The sequence below is a fragment of the Danio aesculapii genome, chromosome 22 (assembly GCF_903798145.1).
Source record: "Danio aesculapii chromosome 22, fDanAes4.1, whole genome shotgun sequence".
NCBI lineage: Eukaryota > Metazoa > Chordata > Actinopteri > Cypriniformes > Danionidae > Danio > Danio aesculapii.
The window spans coordinates 32802191-32822688 of record NC_079456.1 but is presented as its reverse complement, the minus strand read 5'-3'; the positions used below and the strand labels follow the sequence as shown (position 1 = coordinate 32822688).

Genomic DNA, 20498 nt, shown 5'->3' with positions numbered 1-20498 from the left:
CTATATACTGCTCTATATCTGCACAACTCTGGTTTACACTCATCGCCATATGGACTTAATGTCAGTGTATTGTATTGCTTACACATTTTTATTCTTTAGACTACATTTTATGTATATTTTTTGATTACATTTTATGTATAATTGTATTTATTGTAAATTCTTTCTTAAAACTCTACTTCTTGTATTAATATTATATGTTAGGCACCTAGGGCCAAGCATGCAATTACATTACATATTTGGTATCACCAATAAAATTAATCTCCTCCAGAAATGACAGCGACTCTTTGTTTACAAGTTTGTTGGCGTTTGAGTAGCTGCTGCTGTCATGTGATGTGCGTTTGACAGGACAGACTGTACCTCGCGTTCGTTTCATAGCGATTAGAAAACCAGAAAACTTTTGTTTCCAACTTATAATATGCTGTTGTTCTATTGGAATTTTCATTCCAAAATGGCCGTGGCATGACACTAGCGGCATCTAGTGGCTGTTTCCCAAATCGCACTAGAGTGTCGCCTCTTGGTGATTCTATGCTCTTTGAGATGAGAAACATCCACAATTCCAAAAGAAACTTTTTTTTTACTTATAGGTTTGGTTTTGTTTCTGGTCGAAATATCTGAAAATTCTTTAAAATAAAGAAGCATTTTTGTGTACAAGTAAAAAACATTTCTGTCGTTTTCAGAAATTGTATTAAAAATAAGTAAGTTTTTAATTAAAACAAGCTTTTTAATCTGCAAATTAGGTAATAAAATTAATCTTATATCAAAGTTAAAGCAAGATTATTTTGCTACCTCTATTGGCAGAATAATTAGCTTGTTTTAATTAAAAACTCACATATTTTTAATAATTTATTATTTTTTTATACAATTTTAAAATTTTTCAAACTTATTTATTTTTTTAATAATAATTTTTTTGGGGTTTTTCACCTTTATTTGATATGACAGTAGAGAGTATTGACAGGAAAGCATGGGGAGCAGAGAGAGGAGAATGATTGGCATAGGACTGCAAGGCGGAATCGAACTCGGGTTGCCGTGAGCACCAGAGAGCATGTGTCGACGCTCTAACCCAGGCATGGGCAAACTCGATCCTCGAGGGCCGGTGTCCCTGCAGACTTTTGCTCCAACACTAATCAAACACACCTGAACACCCTAATTAGTGTCTTCAAGATCACTAGAAAGCTACAAGCAGGTGTGTTTGATTAGGGTTGGTGCAAAACTATGCAGGGACACCGGCCCTCCAGGATCAAGTTTGCCCATCCCTGCTCTAACCGCTACACCACTGGCGCCGACAATTAGCTTGTTTTAAGAAAAAAACTCACTCATTATTTCTGAAAACAAGACTATATTTTTTACTCGTCTACAAAATGCTTCTTGATTTAAGAATTTTGAGATATTTGGACAATAAACAAGACAAAAACTTGAGGTAATGAAAAGCATTTTTGGTCACACTTTACAATAAGGTTTAATATCAATTAATGTATTCACTAACATGAACTAATTATGAACAATACTTGTACAGCATTAGTTCAACATTTACTAATGCATTACTAATTTCATCATTCATGCTAGTTGACATTATTTAATGCAGTGCAAGTTAACATGAACCACCACTGAACAGCTGTATTTTCATTCATGTTAACAAAGATGAATAAATACTGAAATAAATGCATTGTTCTTTCTCTGTTCATATCAGTAAATACATTAACTATCATTAACTAATACAACCTTATTGTAAAGTGTACTTAAGCCTGTCACAATATCTATATTTTGGTGTACGATATACTGTTGAAGTCAGAATTATTAGCCCCCCTGTTTATTTTTTTCCCCAATTTCTGTTTAACGAAGAGCAAAATTTTTTTCAGCACATTTTTAAACATAATAGTGTTAATAAATCATTTCTAATAACTGATTTGTTTTATCTTTGCCATGATGACAGTAAGTAATATTTGACTAGATATTCTTCAAGACACTTCTACACAGCTTAGTGACATTTAAAGGCTTAACTAGGTTAATTAAGTTAAGTAGACAGGTTGGGGTAGTTAGGCAAGCTATTGTATAACAATGGTTTGTTCTGTTGACTATCAGAAAAAATATAGCTTAAAGGGGCTAATAATTTTGACCTAAAGTTTTTAAAACATTTAAAGCTGCCTTTTTTCTAATCGAAATAAAACAAATTAGACTTTCTCCAGAAGAAAAAATATTATCAGAAATTCTGTGAAAATCTCCTTGCTCTGTTAAACATCATTTAGGAAATATTAAAAACGAAGAGAAATTTCAAAGGGGGGTTAATAATTCTGACTTCAACTGTATATATTGTGATAAACAATATTCTTTTCATTTTACGCCACTCATTATATAATACCAGAATGGCAATATAATATCAGCACAATGCAAGTACACTCTACCAAAGAGCACATCATATGGCATATTATATTACAGTCATTTTAACAGTTTAATAATCAGGCATTGGAGTCAGAATGTAAAAATGCATATCCTAAATAAATAATAATAAACGTTTACACAAAAGTGCAAGGTAAAGAGTAACAGAGGCTGTGATATCTGTTCCTAGAGCTATTTTTAGCTGTCAGACACCCAATATACTATAGTAATTTATAATGAATACTAGTGTTTTTTTAACCATACGGACACTGACACCGCCAATAGAGATAGAGATGTTGCACAGATCAGCTCAAATATGGCTAGAGTTTGTATATAGGGATACATTAATCCTGATACTTGGATCGGATATCGGTTCGATACAGCATATTTTTGCTGGATTGGATATCGGCCAGCTGATACTGATCCAAATCCGATCTTGCGTGTGCGCTATATTCTTTGTAATTTATAAGCCAACAAAACCATAAAGGTAGCCTATTATAAGATTGTCATGTAGGCTACTTTATCCTAAATGTTCTGAAGCCATTCTATAGCTTAATGTGAAGTACAGATGAATATTCAAGTAGTTAAATTCCTGTTCAGTTCAGCGCTGGCCTTGTCGATCATTCTCCATTCATTCACAATCAAACTTTGTGTCGCGCTCATGTCAACCCGAAAAACTCTCTCCAAGACTATTTGTTCCTGTTAGTTCAAATAATCGGTGGAGAAATGCATTTAGTTTCGCATTCAATGGGGTCATTATGACCTGCAACATGGAGCTCACTGCTGTTTCTAAATCATGTTGCGCTGTGTCTGTAGACCAGCAGATCGCATTCACAACACTGAAGTAGAGAGGGTTATTTCCTGCTCTTCACGCACAAAGTAGGCCTACCTGAAACTTCATATTAGAAAAGGCTCAATAATACATACGGATTCTCAAAGCACTGATTTCTTCCCATTGTGCTGCTGTTTTGAAAGTGTCCGCAGATACGGAAGGGCTGCGTGCTTTGTCTCAGTGATGCATCAAGTGCTTCATTCACGCACAGACCGCGCAGACGCAATGTGCACCTCTCTTTAAAATTATTCTGTAATAATTAAAAGTTTCTGTTCTTTCATCCTTCCGACTGAGTTTATTCTTCCGAGGGGAATACTTTCAGTGCTGTGAATAGTTTGTAAAGCCTGGCTCATTGTGGCCAAAGCAGTTGATTAATTTAATAAAAGTGAAACTGATGGATGCGATATGAATTGTCATTAACAGAAATTTATTTAGACTAATAGGCTATAGACTATTATTTATATCAACATTTTACTTAACAGTTTGTGTTTTGGTGCTGAAGCATATAAACGGACCTCATTTTGAACTCATGTTTAGTTAGATTCTGTCGTCTGTCATATATTTTTACTAAAGAAGATATATTATTTGAGTTTAATCACCAGAACTATAAAAACTGTATTATGTTTAAAAAAAAAAAAAAAGGCACAGCATCGGGATTGGATCTGTATCGGTCAATACTCTGAATTTTGGTATCGAGATCAAATCGGTTCCAAAAAATGGTATCGGTGCATCCCTAGTGATATATATTGCAAGACCAAAAATGATTGAGGTCATGTCCATGTGTTGTGCCATAAGTCTATATATTATTATTGTGACAGGCCTAAGTCTGGCCGCATTATTTGCTGTCAAGAGAAACACACAAACCTATAATGTTGAGTGTGAAGTTGTCGTTGCTGCACACTTGTCCTGCTGCGTTTTTAGCACAGCAGTAGTAAAGGCCGTTATCATCCGGACTGGCGTTCGGCAGCGTAAGGCTTCGCTCTTTGTTGTTGATTTTGTAGTTCTTCTCTGTTATTTGTGTCCCGTCTTTAAACCAGCGATTGGTCGGCCTGTAGATTACAAAATGATTAATGCAACACAGAAAACTTCACTATAGATTTTGGCTGCATAGTGATTGAATGACCAATGCTACTGTTCAGAGACGCATGCTAAAATTCAATCATTATATAAGATACACTACCTGACAAAAGTCTTGTTGCCTATCCAACAAATAATAACTTGACTTCTAGTTGATCATTTTGTATCAGAGGTGGCTCATGTGAAAGGCAAAGGCCTCCAGATTACGCTTATTTTACCAAAATAAAAGATGAACATGCTTTGATTTTGAATGATTTAATTAGGACAGTAAGGTCTGGCTTTACTTAGATAAAAGTCCTGTCACTAACAGAAATAATGTCCAGTATAGAATATAAAGTCATGCTGCAGTGGAAACAGAATGAATATTGTGTCTGACTCCATCATGAGCTTGGAGGACTGCATCCATACATCTCTGCAATGACTCAAATAACGTATTAATAAAGTCATCTGGAATGGCAAAGAAAGTGTTCTTGCAGGACTCCCAGAGTTCATCAAGATTCTTTGGATTCAACTTTAATGCCTCCATCTTACCACAGACATGCTCAATAATGTTCATTCTGGTGACTGGGCTGGCCAATCCTGGAACACCTTGACCTTTGCTTTCAGGAACTTTGATGTGGAGGATGAAGTATGAGAAGGAGCGCTATCCTGCTGAAGAATTTGCCCTCTCCTGTGGTTTGTAATGTAATGGGCAGCACAAATATCTTGATACCTCAGGCTGTTGATGTTGCCATCCACTCTTCAGATTTCTCACACGCCCCCATACTGAATGCAACCCCAAACCATGATTTTTCCTTCACCAAACTTGACTGATTTCTATGAGAATCTTGGCTCCATGCGGGTTCCAGTAGGTCTTCTGCAGTATTTGTGATGATTGGGAAGCAGCTCAACAGACCTTCTGCCACTTTTTCCAAATGATCAACTAGAAGTTATCATTTGCTATTCTTACAACTGGGATCCACGGCAAGACTTTAGTCAGGTAGAGTAAGATGATAATGAACATGCACAATACTGACATCATGAGCACTCTGAATATTTATTATTAAAACACACACACACACACACACACACATACATATACATATATATATATATATATATATATATATATATATATATATATATATATATATATATATATATATATATATATATATATATAATGCTAGTCTCTGACCGTGGGTGTCCGTCTATGTTGCAGCGCAGTATCACTTGTGAGGAGCTCTGAATCTCTGCCACTGACTCTGGACTCTTCAGACTCACCGCACCACTTTCCAACCCTGTCAAATAAATAAATAAATAAGCATATGTTACAGACCCATTTACACCAAGCATGATAACGATAAATATAAATATAAATATAACAAATATATTTGTGCTTACATTGATGAACAATAAAACTCAGCACTGCCCCTTAAAACCAGCAAGTCCTCAGTGTGCTACTAGCGCTACTAGCGACCTTTAAATTGCGCAATTTAAAGGTCTCGTGTTAAGTAGAATAAAGTTTTTAGATGTCCGTATTAGTATGTTAGATATCTATAAGCTAGTGAGCTCCAAAACACTGACAAAATCCACATTTAGAAGAGCCTAAAGGCTGGTTTATACTTCTGTGTCAAGTGATTGGCGTGACCCACAATACCTGCCACCTGCCTTGTTACTCTGCAATAACACTTCTGAAACACTAGCTGGCAGCAGGTTATGTTCCTCTGTGTTGAGTTTCTTTACAGGTGTTTTGTTTTTTCTGAACGCTATCTTAAATGTACAAGTGACTCAAACACGCTCATTCAGAGGTGGGAACTGGCGGACGTGCAACAACTTTAATCATAAGGTAAGCACAAAACAAAGGTTTCCATCTGGAGCTCTTTCACGAGACTCGACACTTGTAAACACTTGCTCCATCAGGCTCTCAGCACTGCCCACACTAGCCACAACTACAAAACCGACCAACCACAGAGCTTGCGCTATGCGTCGTTGCGACGTGTAGTTAAATTTTTTGACAGGTGCACGTCAGCATCAGCCACGGCTAGGGCTATGCAATCGTTCACATATCATATGAGAAGCACTTCTCACAAAACAGATGCTTTATACACATAAATACTGGTGTATAAATGTTCATTACTAACTTTTCTATGAACAGGATTTGATTAGAACTGCCGATCAATGACCTACTGTAACATCTGCGACATATTTGAACACATACAGACCAGTACACTCTCTCCTACACACAACATACATTTAGTCCTTATTTGGGTTCAAATACAACATGAAATACAGCCCACAGTGAGTGCAAACCTCTCATGTATGTCTTTAATCTTCACCAGGACAAGTAACCTCTGTTAGAAAGTATTTCCATCATTCAGAGTTAATAATAGTCCAAAAGGCGATGATGATGATAAGCTCCTTTGTTTTTTCGTGCTTCACTCTCGCGTTTGTCCCTATCTGAAAGGATCAGATATCAGAAACGCCTCAATGATCACGTGCACGCTATTAATATAACCTCAAGAAGTTAGTCATTTCAAATAAAGATGCGCGGCGAGCTCTCTGGAGAAAGTGAAACCGCTCGCACTTTTAGACGGGCTCGTAAAACAATAACAGGACAAGGTAGGTTTTGTTTTTCCTGGCTTTGTGGCTGTTCATCAAGACGACGACAAGGTTTGTTTGAGCTTGGGTCGACCATGCCTTGTTATTATATCTATATATTATTACGGTGTAATGTCTTGGCTGTGTTTTTAAAAATGGCGACTCCTTTGTTTTCATTCTCCTGCAAGTGACGTTTCTCTATAAACCAATAGCGTTCGGCTGCGCATCCTGCTCCTCCTTTTGGTACCTTTTTTTCGTGCAAGGTACCCTTTGCAAAGGGTAACCAAAAAGTGGTACAGTACAGTTCGCTTTTAGGTACCCTTTGACAGTGGAAATGGGCATAAAAGCGTACCCTCCCGACCCATCCCACTCAGTGGAAATGGGTCATTATTGCAAACTAACAGTAAGACAGGATGTTAATAAACGCTCAAGTTGACGTCAACAGAAGAACCACCACTCTTAAACTTGGAACCAAATGCTCAGACTTCAAAGACTACCAAAACAAAGTTTTTCAAAAAGGAAGCCTTGGCGTTGGTTTGGGCGCTCCAGGTTTTGATGTCTATGCTGGGGTGTGTGTGTGTGTGTGGGGAATCGGGTGGGGATATAGGGAGTGGATCGCCGGTGGTGATCTATTGTGACCAGAACCCTTTGACGTATTGACAACTTCACAAAATCCTAACCAACGTTTAATGCGATGGTCTTTATTTTTACAGCCATACAACTTGGAGATTCACCATATTAAGGGGAAGGAAAATAGTTTGGCGGACGCCCTTTCACATGCACCAGTCTCTTGAAGTGATGAAGGCATGTTGATTGCTGTTCGGTTTATAATATGTTTGATTTGGGTATTGGAGATTAATACATTTTTGGTTGGGGTATGGGCGTCTGTCTGCGTGTGTCTGCGTGTTACCGGTCCAGCTGATTGCGCTGGGATTGAAAACACCGGTGTATGGTTTATTTGCCCTGCTATAAATAGCGTGTTTGCCTCGGACGCGAGGAGGGGGGCTGCAGACGAAATCTGGTCATCGCCTATCTTTCGTCTTGGGTTGGTCTTGGACCAGAGTAGGGCTAGCAACATGACTATTGAATCGAGTAAATAAATATTCTTTTCTACCGCAATTGCACTCGTCTTCTCCTTATTTGTGGTGACCTGTTTATGTAATAACAGTGAATAATCTTCATTTGGCCATTTAAAGTCCCCATGAAACCAAAACTAGCCATATTGATTTTGTTAGCTCACATTGCTAGTTTTTTGCTGAACAATTTATCTGTGCATGTCATTAAGAAGAAATAAACAGTTTGCCCTTGTAATCGAAGACTGAAATCTACAAATCCCCTTCCTGTTAAGAAAATTCTCAGATTAGGGCAGTCTGAGTTAGAGGGCGTGTCTAACACACTTAACCACGTCCCTACAGCTGTGAGTTTTGTCAACAAGCAGAAATAGTGAGCAGGAGGAGTCAGTTGGGTTGTAGTAACTCTCCATAAGCCCTTTTCCCCCATCTTTCTAAATGAAACACCTACTTTACTACATCAAATCAGCTTGCAGTCAAACAAAACAAGCCACGCCCACTACTTTCTCATGTAATATTTCGTTTCTCTGCATCACAATACGTAAAAAAAAAAAAAGGTCGCAGCTTCCAGTTCATGTGGACAAAGAATAGCAATGTGAGCCAGCAAAATAAACAGAGAAAATATGGATTTCAACAGTGTGAATTATTTTTAAACTATATCTTTATTGTTCTTTTGGTGCTTTGGTGTGAACCGGCCCTTAAGAGCTCAGTGATCAGACGAACACTTAAACTCTTGTCGGCACTCATGATCAAAAACAAACTCCTCCATTCACAGCATCTGCTCATGCCGCAAAAACAGGCGTCTCCATTGAGTTGACCTTACTTGTTATCTGACACAAACGGCCGGACACTGCATTTCAACCAATTAATCTTGGCGTTGCACATAAAGGGCCGCTTTGTCTGGCTTCCACTCGCTGGCTCAAAATAGCAATCTCTCACGCGGGCGTTGTTTAGCTAGCTGCGGCCAGAAGAGCCAATGGTTCACATGTGTTTTTACACGCCAGGAAAAGCATTTCAGCAAACACACGAGTTTCACCGACTTGAGATTTTGAGCTCCGCATGGGTGTTCGGTTTAATTTCTCCCAGAGTGTGTTCTCTGTTATGGTCAATATACTCTGTAAATGTGGAATAAGTCTGCTCAGGTGTTTTAGTTATGCATTATTTATTTATTTATTTTATTATTATTATTATTTATTTAGTTATTTAGTTATCATTTATTTCCTCTAAATTATACACACAATACCCCATAATGAAAATGTGAAAAAAGAGTTTTTGAAATTGTTGCAAATTTATTAAAATTTAAAAAAGCTGTAAAAAAAAAAAAAAAAAAAAAAAAAAAAAAAAAAAAAAAAAAAACACATGTACATCAGTATTCACAGCCTTTGGCGTGAAGCTCTAAATTGAGCTCAGGTACATTCTGTTCCACTGATCATTCTTGAGATGTTTCAGCAGCTTAATTGGAGTTCACCTGTGGTAAATTCAGTTGATTGGACATGATTTGAAAAAGCATACACCTGTCTATATAAGGGCACAGGGTTGACAGTGCATGTCAAAGCAGAAACCAAGCATGAAGACAAAGGAATTTTCTGTAGACCTCTGAGACAGGCCTGTTTGGTAGAGTGGCCAGACGGAAGCCACTCCCCACCTGGAATTTGCCAAAAGGCATCTGAAGGACTCTAAGACCATAAGAAACAAAATACTCTGGTCTGATGAGACTAAAATTGAACTCTTTGGAGTGAATGCGAGGCGGTGCGTTTGAAGAAAACCAAGCACCGCTCATCACCAGGCTAATACCATCCCTACAGTGAAGCATGATGGTGGCAGCATCATGCTGTGGGGATGTTTTCCAGCAGCAGGAACTGGAAGACTGGTCAGGACAGAGGGAAAGATGAATGTAGCAATATACAGAGACATCCTGAATGAAAACCTGCTTCAGAGTGCTCTTGACCTCAGACTGGCACAACGGTTCATCTTCCAGCAGAACAATGACCCAAAGCACACCGCCAAAATATCAATGGAGTGGCTTCACAACAACTCGGTGAATGTCCTTGAGTGGTACAGCCAGAGCCCAAACCTAAATCCTATTGAACATCTCTGGGGAGATCTCAAAATGGCTGTACACCGTCGCTTCCCATCCAACCTGATAGAGCTTGAGAGGTACTGCAAAGAGGAATGGACAAAAATTCAAAAAGACAGGTGTGCCAAGCTTGTGGCATCATATTCAAAAAGACGAGGCTGTAATTGCTGCCAAAGGTGCATCAACAAAGTATTGAGCAAAGGCTGTGAATACTGATGTACATCTGATTAATTTAATAAATTTGCAACAATTTCAAAACTCTTTTTTCACATTGTCATTATGGGGTATTGTGTGTAGAATGCTGAGGAAATAATTAGATTTAATCCATTTTGGAATAAGGCTGTAACAAAAACATGTGAAAAAAGTTAAGTGCTATGAACACTTTCCGGATGCAACTTATCAGATGGCGCTCTGTGGCGCGGCAGAAAAATTAACAGTGTCCTGAGTCATGGCTGGGCGCCGCGAACAGTCGGCAAAAATGTATAGCGCTGTGTGGCGCTACGCGGCACACTGCCGAGCGGCGCTTCTGGTGTGTTACCCCCTTAAGTATTGAACACATCATGTTTCACAACAATATTTCAAAAGGAGCTGTTGACATGGGATTGAATCAGTTTTAGATAAAAAAATAAAAGCAGAGAGATACTGAAGAACTACTGAGAGATTTCAGCTGCTGTCTGGGCTTTCCAACTTTTTCTACACCTTCCTTTCTTCATGTGTTCAATACTTTTTCCCTGCGTCATTTCATTTTATTACACAGAACTTCATTTGTAAACAAATTAATTTTGTTTTCTTTGCATATATGAATCTCTCAACATCCGGTGGAAATTTTAAGTCAACAGCACCTTTAGAAATATGTTTTCTGAGAAAAATGCTGACGTGTTCAATACTTATTTCCCCCATTGTAATATAAAGTGGATCTCGCACTATGAACACAAGAGCCACCCTCGATAGCTCTGACATTAGGAAATTAAAAATAGTCGCATCAACCTTTCAGTGGAAATTTTGGGGAACAAAGCCCCACTGATTGGAGTTTTGGATCTTGCCACTGAATTGGTGGAGCTTAAACAGTGACATTTGTATTAAACTGAACTGAATCAGTTTTAACTACCTAAAACTACACCAGCAGTCAAAAGGTGTTTAAACACATGCAAATCATACAGGTTTTTTGGTAACTTTATGGTAAAACCTTGCAATTTCTCCACAATCATGTGTTTTTAACTCAACTAAAATCCTGATTTGACATTGCAGATCTTCATAAACGGCAGATTCAAGCACTTTCAGGCCTTGAATCCATATGTCTGAAATTCAAGAAATGTCAAGAATTGTGGGAATCCTGTATTTGTGCATGTGCACATTGCCGTATCGATGCTGAAACCACATATTGCACAGCCTTAATATGAAATAAAGGTAAACTCACACTTGATGTTGAAGGAGGTCTCGGTCGTGCGCTCCTCCTCTCCAGTGCTGTTTTTAGAGGCGATGCACTGGAAGTTTCCAGAGTCCAGCGTCCGGTCGATGGCAGTGAACTTCAGGTTTCCTCCATCCAGAAAGCGTCGTTCTGAGTTTGTGACCGCCTCTCCGTTGTGGATCCAGGCGTAGGAAACACCCTGAGGGTCGTTTACTTCACACCGCAGCATGGCACTGCGCCCGTGCAGAGCGTCCTGGGGTTTTGGCTTGTTGGTGAAGTAGAAAGAGGCAGCCTGTGCCATAATCACTATCAAAAAAAAAAAAGAAAAATAGACAAAGCATGAGGAATGATAAGCAACATGGTGCTGAAAGAATTTGCCTGAATCTAGGGCTGCAACTTGAAAAGGCATCTTTGGGTTTATTCTTATTCTTATTCTTTGTTTTATGCACACTTGGATGTGGGTTTATTAATTTATTTGTTTTTCATCAACGTTGTCCTTAGGCTATTGAAAATAACACCTATTGTCTTCAAATGTTGAACACTGTACAGGATATGAGATGATTTTAGGCAGGGGGCGATAACCGGGTTCAAGCTTTAATGTGGTTTTGAAAAGTCAAGGATTTAAAACAAGAAAGATTTTTTTTTTTACCGTTCCTACAAATGCCTGTAAAAAATATGGATGACGCAACAGCGCCTTTTCCCATTGAACGCTTTAAAGGGACAACGCCTCATGACGAGTACAAACTGTCGCAAAAGACTGCTGAAATTGGAGCCTGAGCATGCGCAGAAGGGACTACCAGATGGAGCCAGAGGCGGAGCTGTGGGATCAAGCTTCCAGCCAAACGCTTGTATTTCTCATTTGACCGCCCGTATCTGCACTATAACAAAGTCTCGCTAATGTAAATATAAGCACTTACATTTAAAAACTGTGTGATGGAAGCGGTTATTAATATTTTAATAAAAACAATAAATGTTGGAGGCGATGCAGTGGTGCAGTAGGTAGTACTGTCGCCTCACAGCAAGAAAGTCGCAGGTTCAAGCCTCGGCTCAGTCAGTTGGCGTTTCTGTGTGGAGTTTGCATGTTCTCCCTGTGTTCGCTTGGGTTTCCTCCGGGTGCTCCGGTTTCCCCCACAGTCCAAAGACATGCAGTATAGGTGAATTGGGTTGGCTAAATTGTCCGTAGTGTATGAGTGTGAATGAGAGTGTATGGGTGTTTCCCAGAGATGGGCTGGAAGGGCATCCGTTGCGTAAAAAATGTGCTGGATGAGTTGGCGGTTTATTCCGCTGTGGTGACCCTGGATTAATAAAGGGACTAAGGCTAATAAAGGGACTAAAATGAATGAATGATTATATGTTGGACTGCAGAAATAAACGATCTTTCATACACTCTAGCCTAAGTTACACTCGGCTATGAGCACGAAAAATTTCTCTTATAGCGGGTTGTTGGTATTTATCATCTTTACAGGGGTAAAATATGAACAATAACATATAAACAACATATACATTTTGACTTAATCAACAGATGTCATGTTATAATTAAACACTGTTCAGTGATTCACGGAGAGACTCTGCGCTCGCTGCCTGTAATGTTAACCTACATTATGCTAGCTCTCTATCCTCGGCCCGTACTTAATTTTGATTCTGTAAAATGTCCAAGAAACACAGCGAAATTGGACCTTATTAAGTCTCAACCTTTATTACAGCTCAGGACGAACATTTCTCAAAGAGGGAATAACAGAAATCTTGCCCGAGACAGTGTGTGTGGAGCTCGAGTGCCCAGCAGGCGCGCCGTTGTGATCGATGACTCTCGCTTGTTTATTAATGCCTGTGACAGCGGTGACGTAATTTTGACAGTGAAGTGTCGCTGTTTGATTCGTACTCGTAATCAGGACTTCGTGTCCGTGGAGAAACTGTAATTCGTGTTTGTAAAGTACACCCATCGTAAATTTATCAGTCGTATACAAACAGACAAAGAAAATGTCGTATCTGTGTCTGTTCTAATCGCAGATTTTGAAATTGTACCCTCGTTAAATTACGAGTACGCTTCGTTTTCCTTTACGATTTTATAATTACGGATGCGTGAATTTTATTTACGCACGAAATATTTATGACAGTGATTTTATTCCATATCCAGAGCGTCCTGGGATTTTGGCTCTTTTGGCTTGAAGCAGAAAGAGGCAGCCTGCACCATCAGGAAAATAAAAAAGACAAAGCACAGGCAATGATAAGCAACATTGTAACACTCTGCTGAAAGAATTAGGCTCTAGGGCTGAAACTAACGATTATTTTAATAATCGATTAATCTTATTTTTTCGACTTATCAATGAATCTGAAAAAAAAATACAAGAAAAGCATTAATTTCCAACCACTTAATCAAAAACAAAACTGCAATCTTTAGAAAGTGTACAAACATGGTACTACTGATACTATACCACTCATGTACTACTGTTATTAACCCATGGTGAGTTTAAAACATTCTGGAACCAGGAGGGTAAAGTCTAGATCAGTTACACGGCCAGCCAGAAGTGCGATATGCACATCAATATAGCAGCGTTATGACACTGTATAACAATAATTCATATTTTTATACTACTATGATCGTTGGGTTTAGGGTTAGGATATGGGTATACCTTAAAAATATACAACTTATTGGGTCATTTAATAGATAACATAAATAATACTTGGTATAATTACCGTTTCTACGTTACTGTGATGGTTGAGTAGACGTTAATAAAATACAATTAATGGAAAATTTAATAAATAACAAATCATTTTCGTTAACTACTGGCCACAACCGTATCTGATCTAGCAACAACAAAGCGGCACTGAGTTTTTTTAAGGCGACCATTATTTTAGAACGTTCACCCTTAATGTTTCCATGGCGACGCGTCATGTTTGTCACATGACACACACAGCCACAATAGCGCTGTATGACAGATGTCTCCCTTTTATTGGTTTTAATTCAACATTCACACACTTGCTCATCATGTCAACTACCTGATGTTCCAATTCACAAAAACGTGAGTGAGTATATTGTGTTGTTTAAAAGATGGTATAAATGATCCTAATCGTGATCTAAAACGTGAGATGGGGGTCACCCTGTTTACTTGGGCCACGTGCATGCCTCATTCATAAAAGCAAAACACGCAGGATTCAGCACGTAAACTCACCAGTTACTCCCAAAACGCATGCAAGTAAGTTGCTGGGGAACTTATACAAGAATAGATTCAACTTCATTGATATGTGTATCTGATATGAATAAAACACACCCACAAATTATATTTTAATAGATTTTTAGACTTCCATAGACTTTCTCGTGTGTTTTACAAACTCTAAATGTATTGTTTCACTAGTACTTCTGTGTATTTGCATGTCTAAAACATAAAATAAGCATTAGGCGGTTAAAAAAACTGCATAATTGTGATATGACACGTCTTTCTCTGGCTCAGCGCCAGCCGACGCACCAAAGCTCAGTTTGAAATTTTTAGTAGTGGTTCTAAGGGTTACCGTAAGGGTTGGGTTGATAGACGATGCCATCGTCCATCGCTGACTGCCAATAGACATCCCAATGCTGAGCCGGCATTGCGATCTTCCACCCTGCCCGCGTCCCTGCAGCAACCCGCTCGCATAAAATACACACTCAGGCCCCGTTTACTCGAATAAGTCTTACACGAACAAAACGATCCACGTCCACACTGGCGGTTCACCTAGCATTTCTGAAAAGATCTCCCTCTATATACCTTTGAAACCACACATCACGTGACCACACACACAGGTACGTGCTGCTGTAAATGCGGACATCTGAGCTCCAGCAGTCAGTGGGTTCTGTGAGCATAAAACCCCAGAGAGCAGTGCACGTCGGACAGTTTATCAAGGGTGTATCGCTGGATTGTGTCTCACTATAGCTGTTAAAAATGATATTTCATTAATTTTGTCTCTATGTAACGACTCTTCGGTCTATTGAATCTAGCAGGTAACGTGTCACAGCGTCAGTACACTGCTTCAGTCTTTCTCTTTCACGCTTGTACTTAGTCGTTTGAGTGAAAGCCTCAGATACTGTTGGTTGTGCACTTTTTTTACCAACCAAGTTTGTCCCGTAGAAAAAGTAATTGACAGGTGGTAATTTGTGTATAACTTTTATTTATTTATTTATGATTTATGATGGGTAAAACAAAGACCATGCGGGTCAGGTAGTTGAAACGGTAGGCTACAAATAATTAATTCATGATGAATTATTTAATTAATTCATGATGTTTCACAATTAGACATCGTACGATGCCAAATTGGTCAACATCGCCCAGCCCTAGTTACCCTTCCGTTCTAAGGGTTAATAAGCTAACGCTAACTTGTCATGCTTGTCAAGCTGGATAACATGTACACACCAGCACGAGGGACATTATGTTCCTCATTTCAAAACGGAAGAAAAGTAGGATTCTGACATGATTTGCCCTGCCGTTGAACTCCTTCCTCCTCGTCCCAGTCTATGTGGTGCTGACCTCTGCTAGCATCAGTGCGCAAGAGAGACCGTGTTCACTCCGCTCTGCACTCAACTAAAGTTTTTCTTTTTAATAATCAAACATCCCTGCATCGCTTGACACAACCAATCAATTCTGAAATTCTTTGACAACTCTTTTAGTAATCAATTTTTATCGATTTAATCGATTCGTTGTTGCAACCCTATTACGCTCAATGCAAATTGTATTTTTATACCTCTTCTCCACCTACAAGTACCCCTTCACGATCCCCTTGAAACTGTTTTTTTGCCCTAAAACCCATCCTAAGTAGGACTGCATGATTAATCATTACAAGATCACAATCTCGATTCGACCCCCCAGCACGACCGTAATCCAGCATTTCTACGATTCAGCATTGTTATATCCACATTATTCAGCAATGTGGACACGTTGAATAAGCAGAAGTGTTTTGCCACACTCAGTTACAGAACTAAAATGCTACTAGTGATGCAAAAGTACAAAATAATCAGCTCATACTTCAGTTTCTCATCAAATCTTCTGACCAATTAAATGCTCTCTAGTGTCTGACATGCCCCGCCACCTTCTTATTTGCTTTTATTTGATGTAGTTAAACTCAACCACTCATTAGCCGCGTTTCCACTATCGCGCCTAAAGCGAGCAAGCCAGGGCGAGCCAAGGCCAGTCGCGTTTCCACTATCACTTCCGGGGCGTAATTGGGCCAAAGCGGGGCTTCCTTGGGGCCAGCGTCCGGCCTTTTTCGGCCCGCCGAATACCTTGGGCCAAGGAGGGCCAACTGGGGCTTTGGGGCGGGGTTACGTACAAAGGCGGAGTTTTCCTGTCAGGTAAAGAGGAGACAAGATGCTTTCTTCCCTTACATTTGTTTTGCTATCGTCGTTCTCGTCGCTCGGCTGCTCTTTTGCGCCTTGCAGCCAAAATCTGTGTTCCAAGTAAATGCCGCCGAACTCGAATGTCCTTATCCAGGGATCGCTGTCTGGCCTTACACCAACAGACCACAAACAGTAAAAAAAGCAATCGCTTCGGTGTTCTCCATCTTCCAGCTCTCGTAGTGATGCCAGGTTGTGTTTGTGGTTATAATTTGAGTTTTTTGTTCCCGCTGAAGTGGGCGGGTTGTGTGACGGGTTGTGTGACGTTTGATTCGGGGGACGTTCTGGGGGCGGTGTTTGCGTGACGCGCTGCGAGCAACTAGCCCGACAGTGGAAACGCGACATGATTTCGGCCTCATTTCTCAACCTCCCGGGCTATTGGCCCGGCCTGGCCCGATTAAAGCCCTGGCTCGCACTGGCCCGATAGTGGAAATGCGGCTATTGGCAGAGCTGTGAGAAAAACTAAATGCTACTGGCTGCTTTTAAAAAGTGGAGGAGCTACTCTTTGCCCCACCCACTCTTCATGTTTCAGTTGAGATTGTCAAATTCTGAATGAAATTAGTGCACATTTCAAAGCACTTCACAGGAGCTTTAACCCAGCAGATCAGTGCTTGCAGCTCCAGATGGATGACTTGTGCTGTCGATTAGTAAAATGCAGGTGAAAGAATGAGGCTTTGAGAGAAAGCAGAGCAGCTTTCGGCCTCCCTCAAGACTCTGTTCACTCTTTGTTTTCATGCAGCTGGAACTTCAATCCAGACGCCCAGGTGTGCTTTAGAGCTCGCTTAAATGATCTGAGATGATTTGGCAGATCCTGGATCTGTTAATCTTGATTACTGATCTCTCGCTAATTTGGTTCTTCAAACAAGTTCAGGAATCAGATTAAAATGTCTGAATGAACTGATCTGAGACTGCTGTGTGTGTGTGTGTTGTGAAGCACAGATCTATCGATCCTCGAAATCATGATCAGCAATGCAATGATTGGCTGATGGCACAGCAGCGTAATGACATCATCTGATTAATATTCAATTATCAATGTCAGCAAACTTATATGAAATTCGTAGTAGATGGTTTGTTAAATATGATACGCAATAACTTTCCACATTTGTTGTGGGCTGCATCCTTTATACTCATGTGTCAAGAGTATTTCGCAATTAATTTAGTTTTGCATTTTAGGCCGGATTTTCTTAACTGTAGTAGCCTAGGCTAATTTTAATTTCTTAATCGGCGTAAGGAATTTAAATTAATTTTGCATCAAAAAGCATTTTGATAGTGGTAAAGGAGTCTGGAAATTTTGCAAAGCATCAAATCAACGGCATATTAGCTATCAAATCATGTGCATTACTGAATAAATTATTATTTTTTAATAAAAAAACAAACAAAAAACTGTTAATATTGAGCATGCTGTCTATTATCATAAAGAAATTCTACTAAAGTTGGATCAGTACCTTGAAATAATAAACATTTGTCTCCAAAACAAATCATATGTTAATAAATGTACTCTTTGATCCACTTGGGGAGAACCACCCTGTTTTTGTACTTTTATTTCAGTGTGCAGATTGCATAAGTTTTATTTGTATATATTTTTAAACGTATATGTATATAAACATAAATACTATTAATTATTTAATATTAAATAATATAAATTATAAATGTGTATAAATAAACTTTTTTTTAAACTATTTTCCCAAGTGTATATAATCTATAGGTTACTACTGTAAGAACATATCAGCATTTGGTACATGCTTTCAGTATTACATTTGCTAGAAATGAGCCGATTTAATCCTGTTTACATGAAATGAGCTGCTGCTCCCGAGCAGGTTTGAGCTACCAGACCTGCTGCTATGACAACAATTCTCAGATTAGTTTTGAAGAACGAAATGATCCTGGATCATGTCAAATCGTCAACAACCAAATCCAGCTAAATGGAGTAATCCACGTACAAAGAACAGACCCCAGACCAGAACAAAACTGGCCCTTTAATGCTGACTTGCCGCTCAGACCCCAACGATAACCTTCATTGTTGTTTTCTGATGGTCTACAGAATAAACCACTGCTAAAAATGACTTGCCTAATTACCCTAACTTGCCTAATTAATCTAGTTAAGCCTTTAAATGTCACTTTAAGCTGTATAGAAGTGTCTTAAAAAATATCTAGTCAAATATTATGTCTGTCATCATGGCAAAGATAAAGAAATCTTCTCTCCGTTAAACAGAAATTGGGGGACAAACTACACAAGGGCGAATAATTCTGACTTCAATTAAATTTAGGTTTTAAAACCTTGACTTATCCAAACCGCGGCAAACCGTGAATCCGGTTATTGTCCCTGCTGAATGCCAGGAGAGCCCCAGGGTCTAATGCTCAGTCCCTCTGCTGTTCTCCGTCCTGCAGAGTGAATCTTCATTCAGCAGATCTGACATTCAGCCAGACAGACAGACAGTAGTCAGTCCCGCTCGGATGGCCAGCGCTCACACTGGGAATGGGAAATGAAGGCCAGATTCCCTGCACCGCGGCACTAAAACATTCAATAAACAGCTGTGATGAGTGACTGGAGTCTGGAGATATTTCATGAGTGAAACGAGATGGTTGCAGCTGTCCGGAGAGAGATAACCTCTCTTTAATTCACTTTGACGGGGTGTCAACATGACTCCACTCAATACACAGCTGTGCGCAGACTATATTGGAAGAAAACTGGCATTGTTTTGCTGCAATATACAGTGCTCAGTAGGGATGTCCCGATCAGCTTTTTTTGGCCCTGGAGTCCGAGTCATTAGATTTTGAGTATCTGCAGATACCGAAACCCGATCTGATACTTTTATAATACACAAAAAAGAATAAAGAAGAGCGAAAAAACAGATCAAAGATGTTCCTTTTTTTATTTAATTCACCTTATTTTAACATTTAACAACTCTGTTACAAAGAGAGCACTTTTGTGAGGTAGCACAGAACAATCAAGTCATAAATAACATCAATTCTACACTTTTAAACTTTAGTGCAACAGTAAATATAAAAAAACTAATATAAACATTACAAATAACACCTCAAAATACCCAGCAGTTTACATATCACACAGTTTGCTATGTCAATGTTGTTGTCATCAACTTTATAATACCTCCAGACCACAGACATACATCCTTTCTGCTTCAAACTCCTCGTGTTCTACTTTGCCAGCATTTAACCAGTAGCATCTCTGTAAGTCAAGAAAGGGTTCTAACTATGTGCCACCACATAACTATAGATGTGTTATAAAAAAAATGACTATATTATATATAAACTGCGTGATCGGATCTAGACATCCCTAGTGCTTAGCATAATTGAGTACAGCCCTTTTTGAAAATTTAGATTTTTATCAATTTCTCAGTGAATTTCAGTCATATATTTTGGTGCATTTAAACAAAGCTGATTTATTAAACTGATAAATATAATTTAAGGTAATATTTTAGTACCAAACACCTTTATAAATAGAAAGACAATCCATTTAAATTCATGCGAAATATTGCAAAAAACTATAAGCTACAAAATTTCAACCTAATTTTTATACATTGTGTTTCTCTTGAGTTTTTTATTCTTTTATTTAATATTTTCCCTAACATATAAATTTGGGTGTGCTACTTCGGAGCGTTATTATGAGTTATTTTGTTAGATTAGCTTCAGATTGGGCTTTAGTACTGACTAAAGGCTGATTTATACTTTCGCGGACCTCCGCTGACTGCACGCACCTCACA

General features: G+C 39.0%; 1 protein-coding gene across 1 annotated transcript in view; it reads right to left on the bottom strand.

Annotated features, from left to right (window-relative positions):
- The window catches only part of ptk7a (protein tyrosine kinase 7a), a 105609-nt gene that overhangs the window by 41473 nt on the left and 43638 nt on the right, over positions 1-20498 (bottom strand). Inside the window, exons 2-4 of the mRNA XM_056447591.1 lie at positions 11427-11723; positions 5460-5562; positions 4070-4254 (exon numbers count right to left, since the gene is read on the bottom strand). Of these exons, the coding sequence (XP_056303566.1) occupies positions 4070-4254; positions 5460-5562; positions 11427-11723 (585 nt within the window). The remainder of the gene's footprint in view (positions 1-4069; positions 4255-5459; positions 5563-11426; positions 11724-20498) is intronic.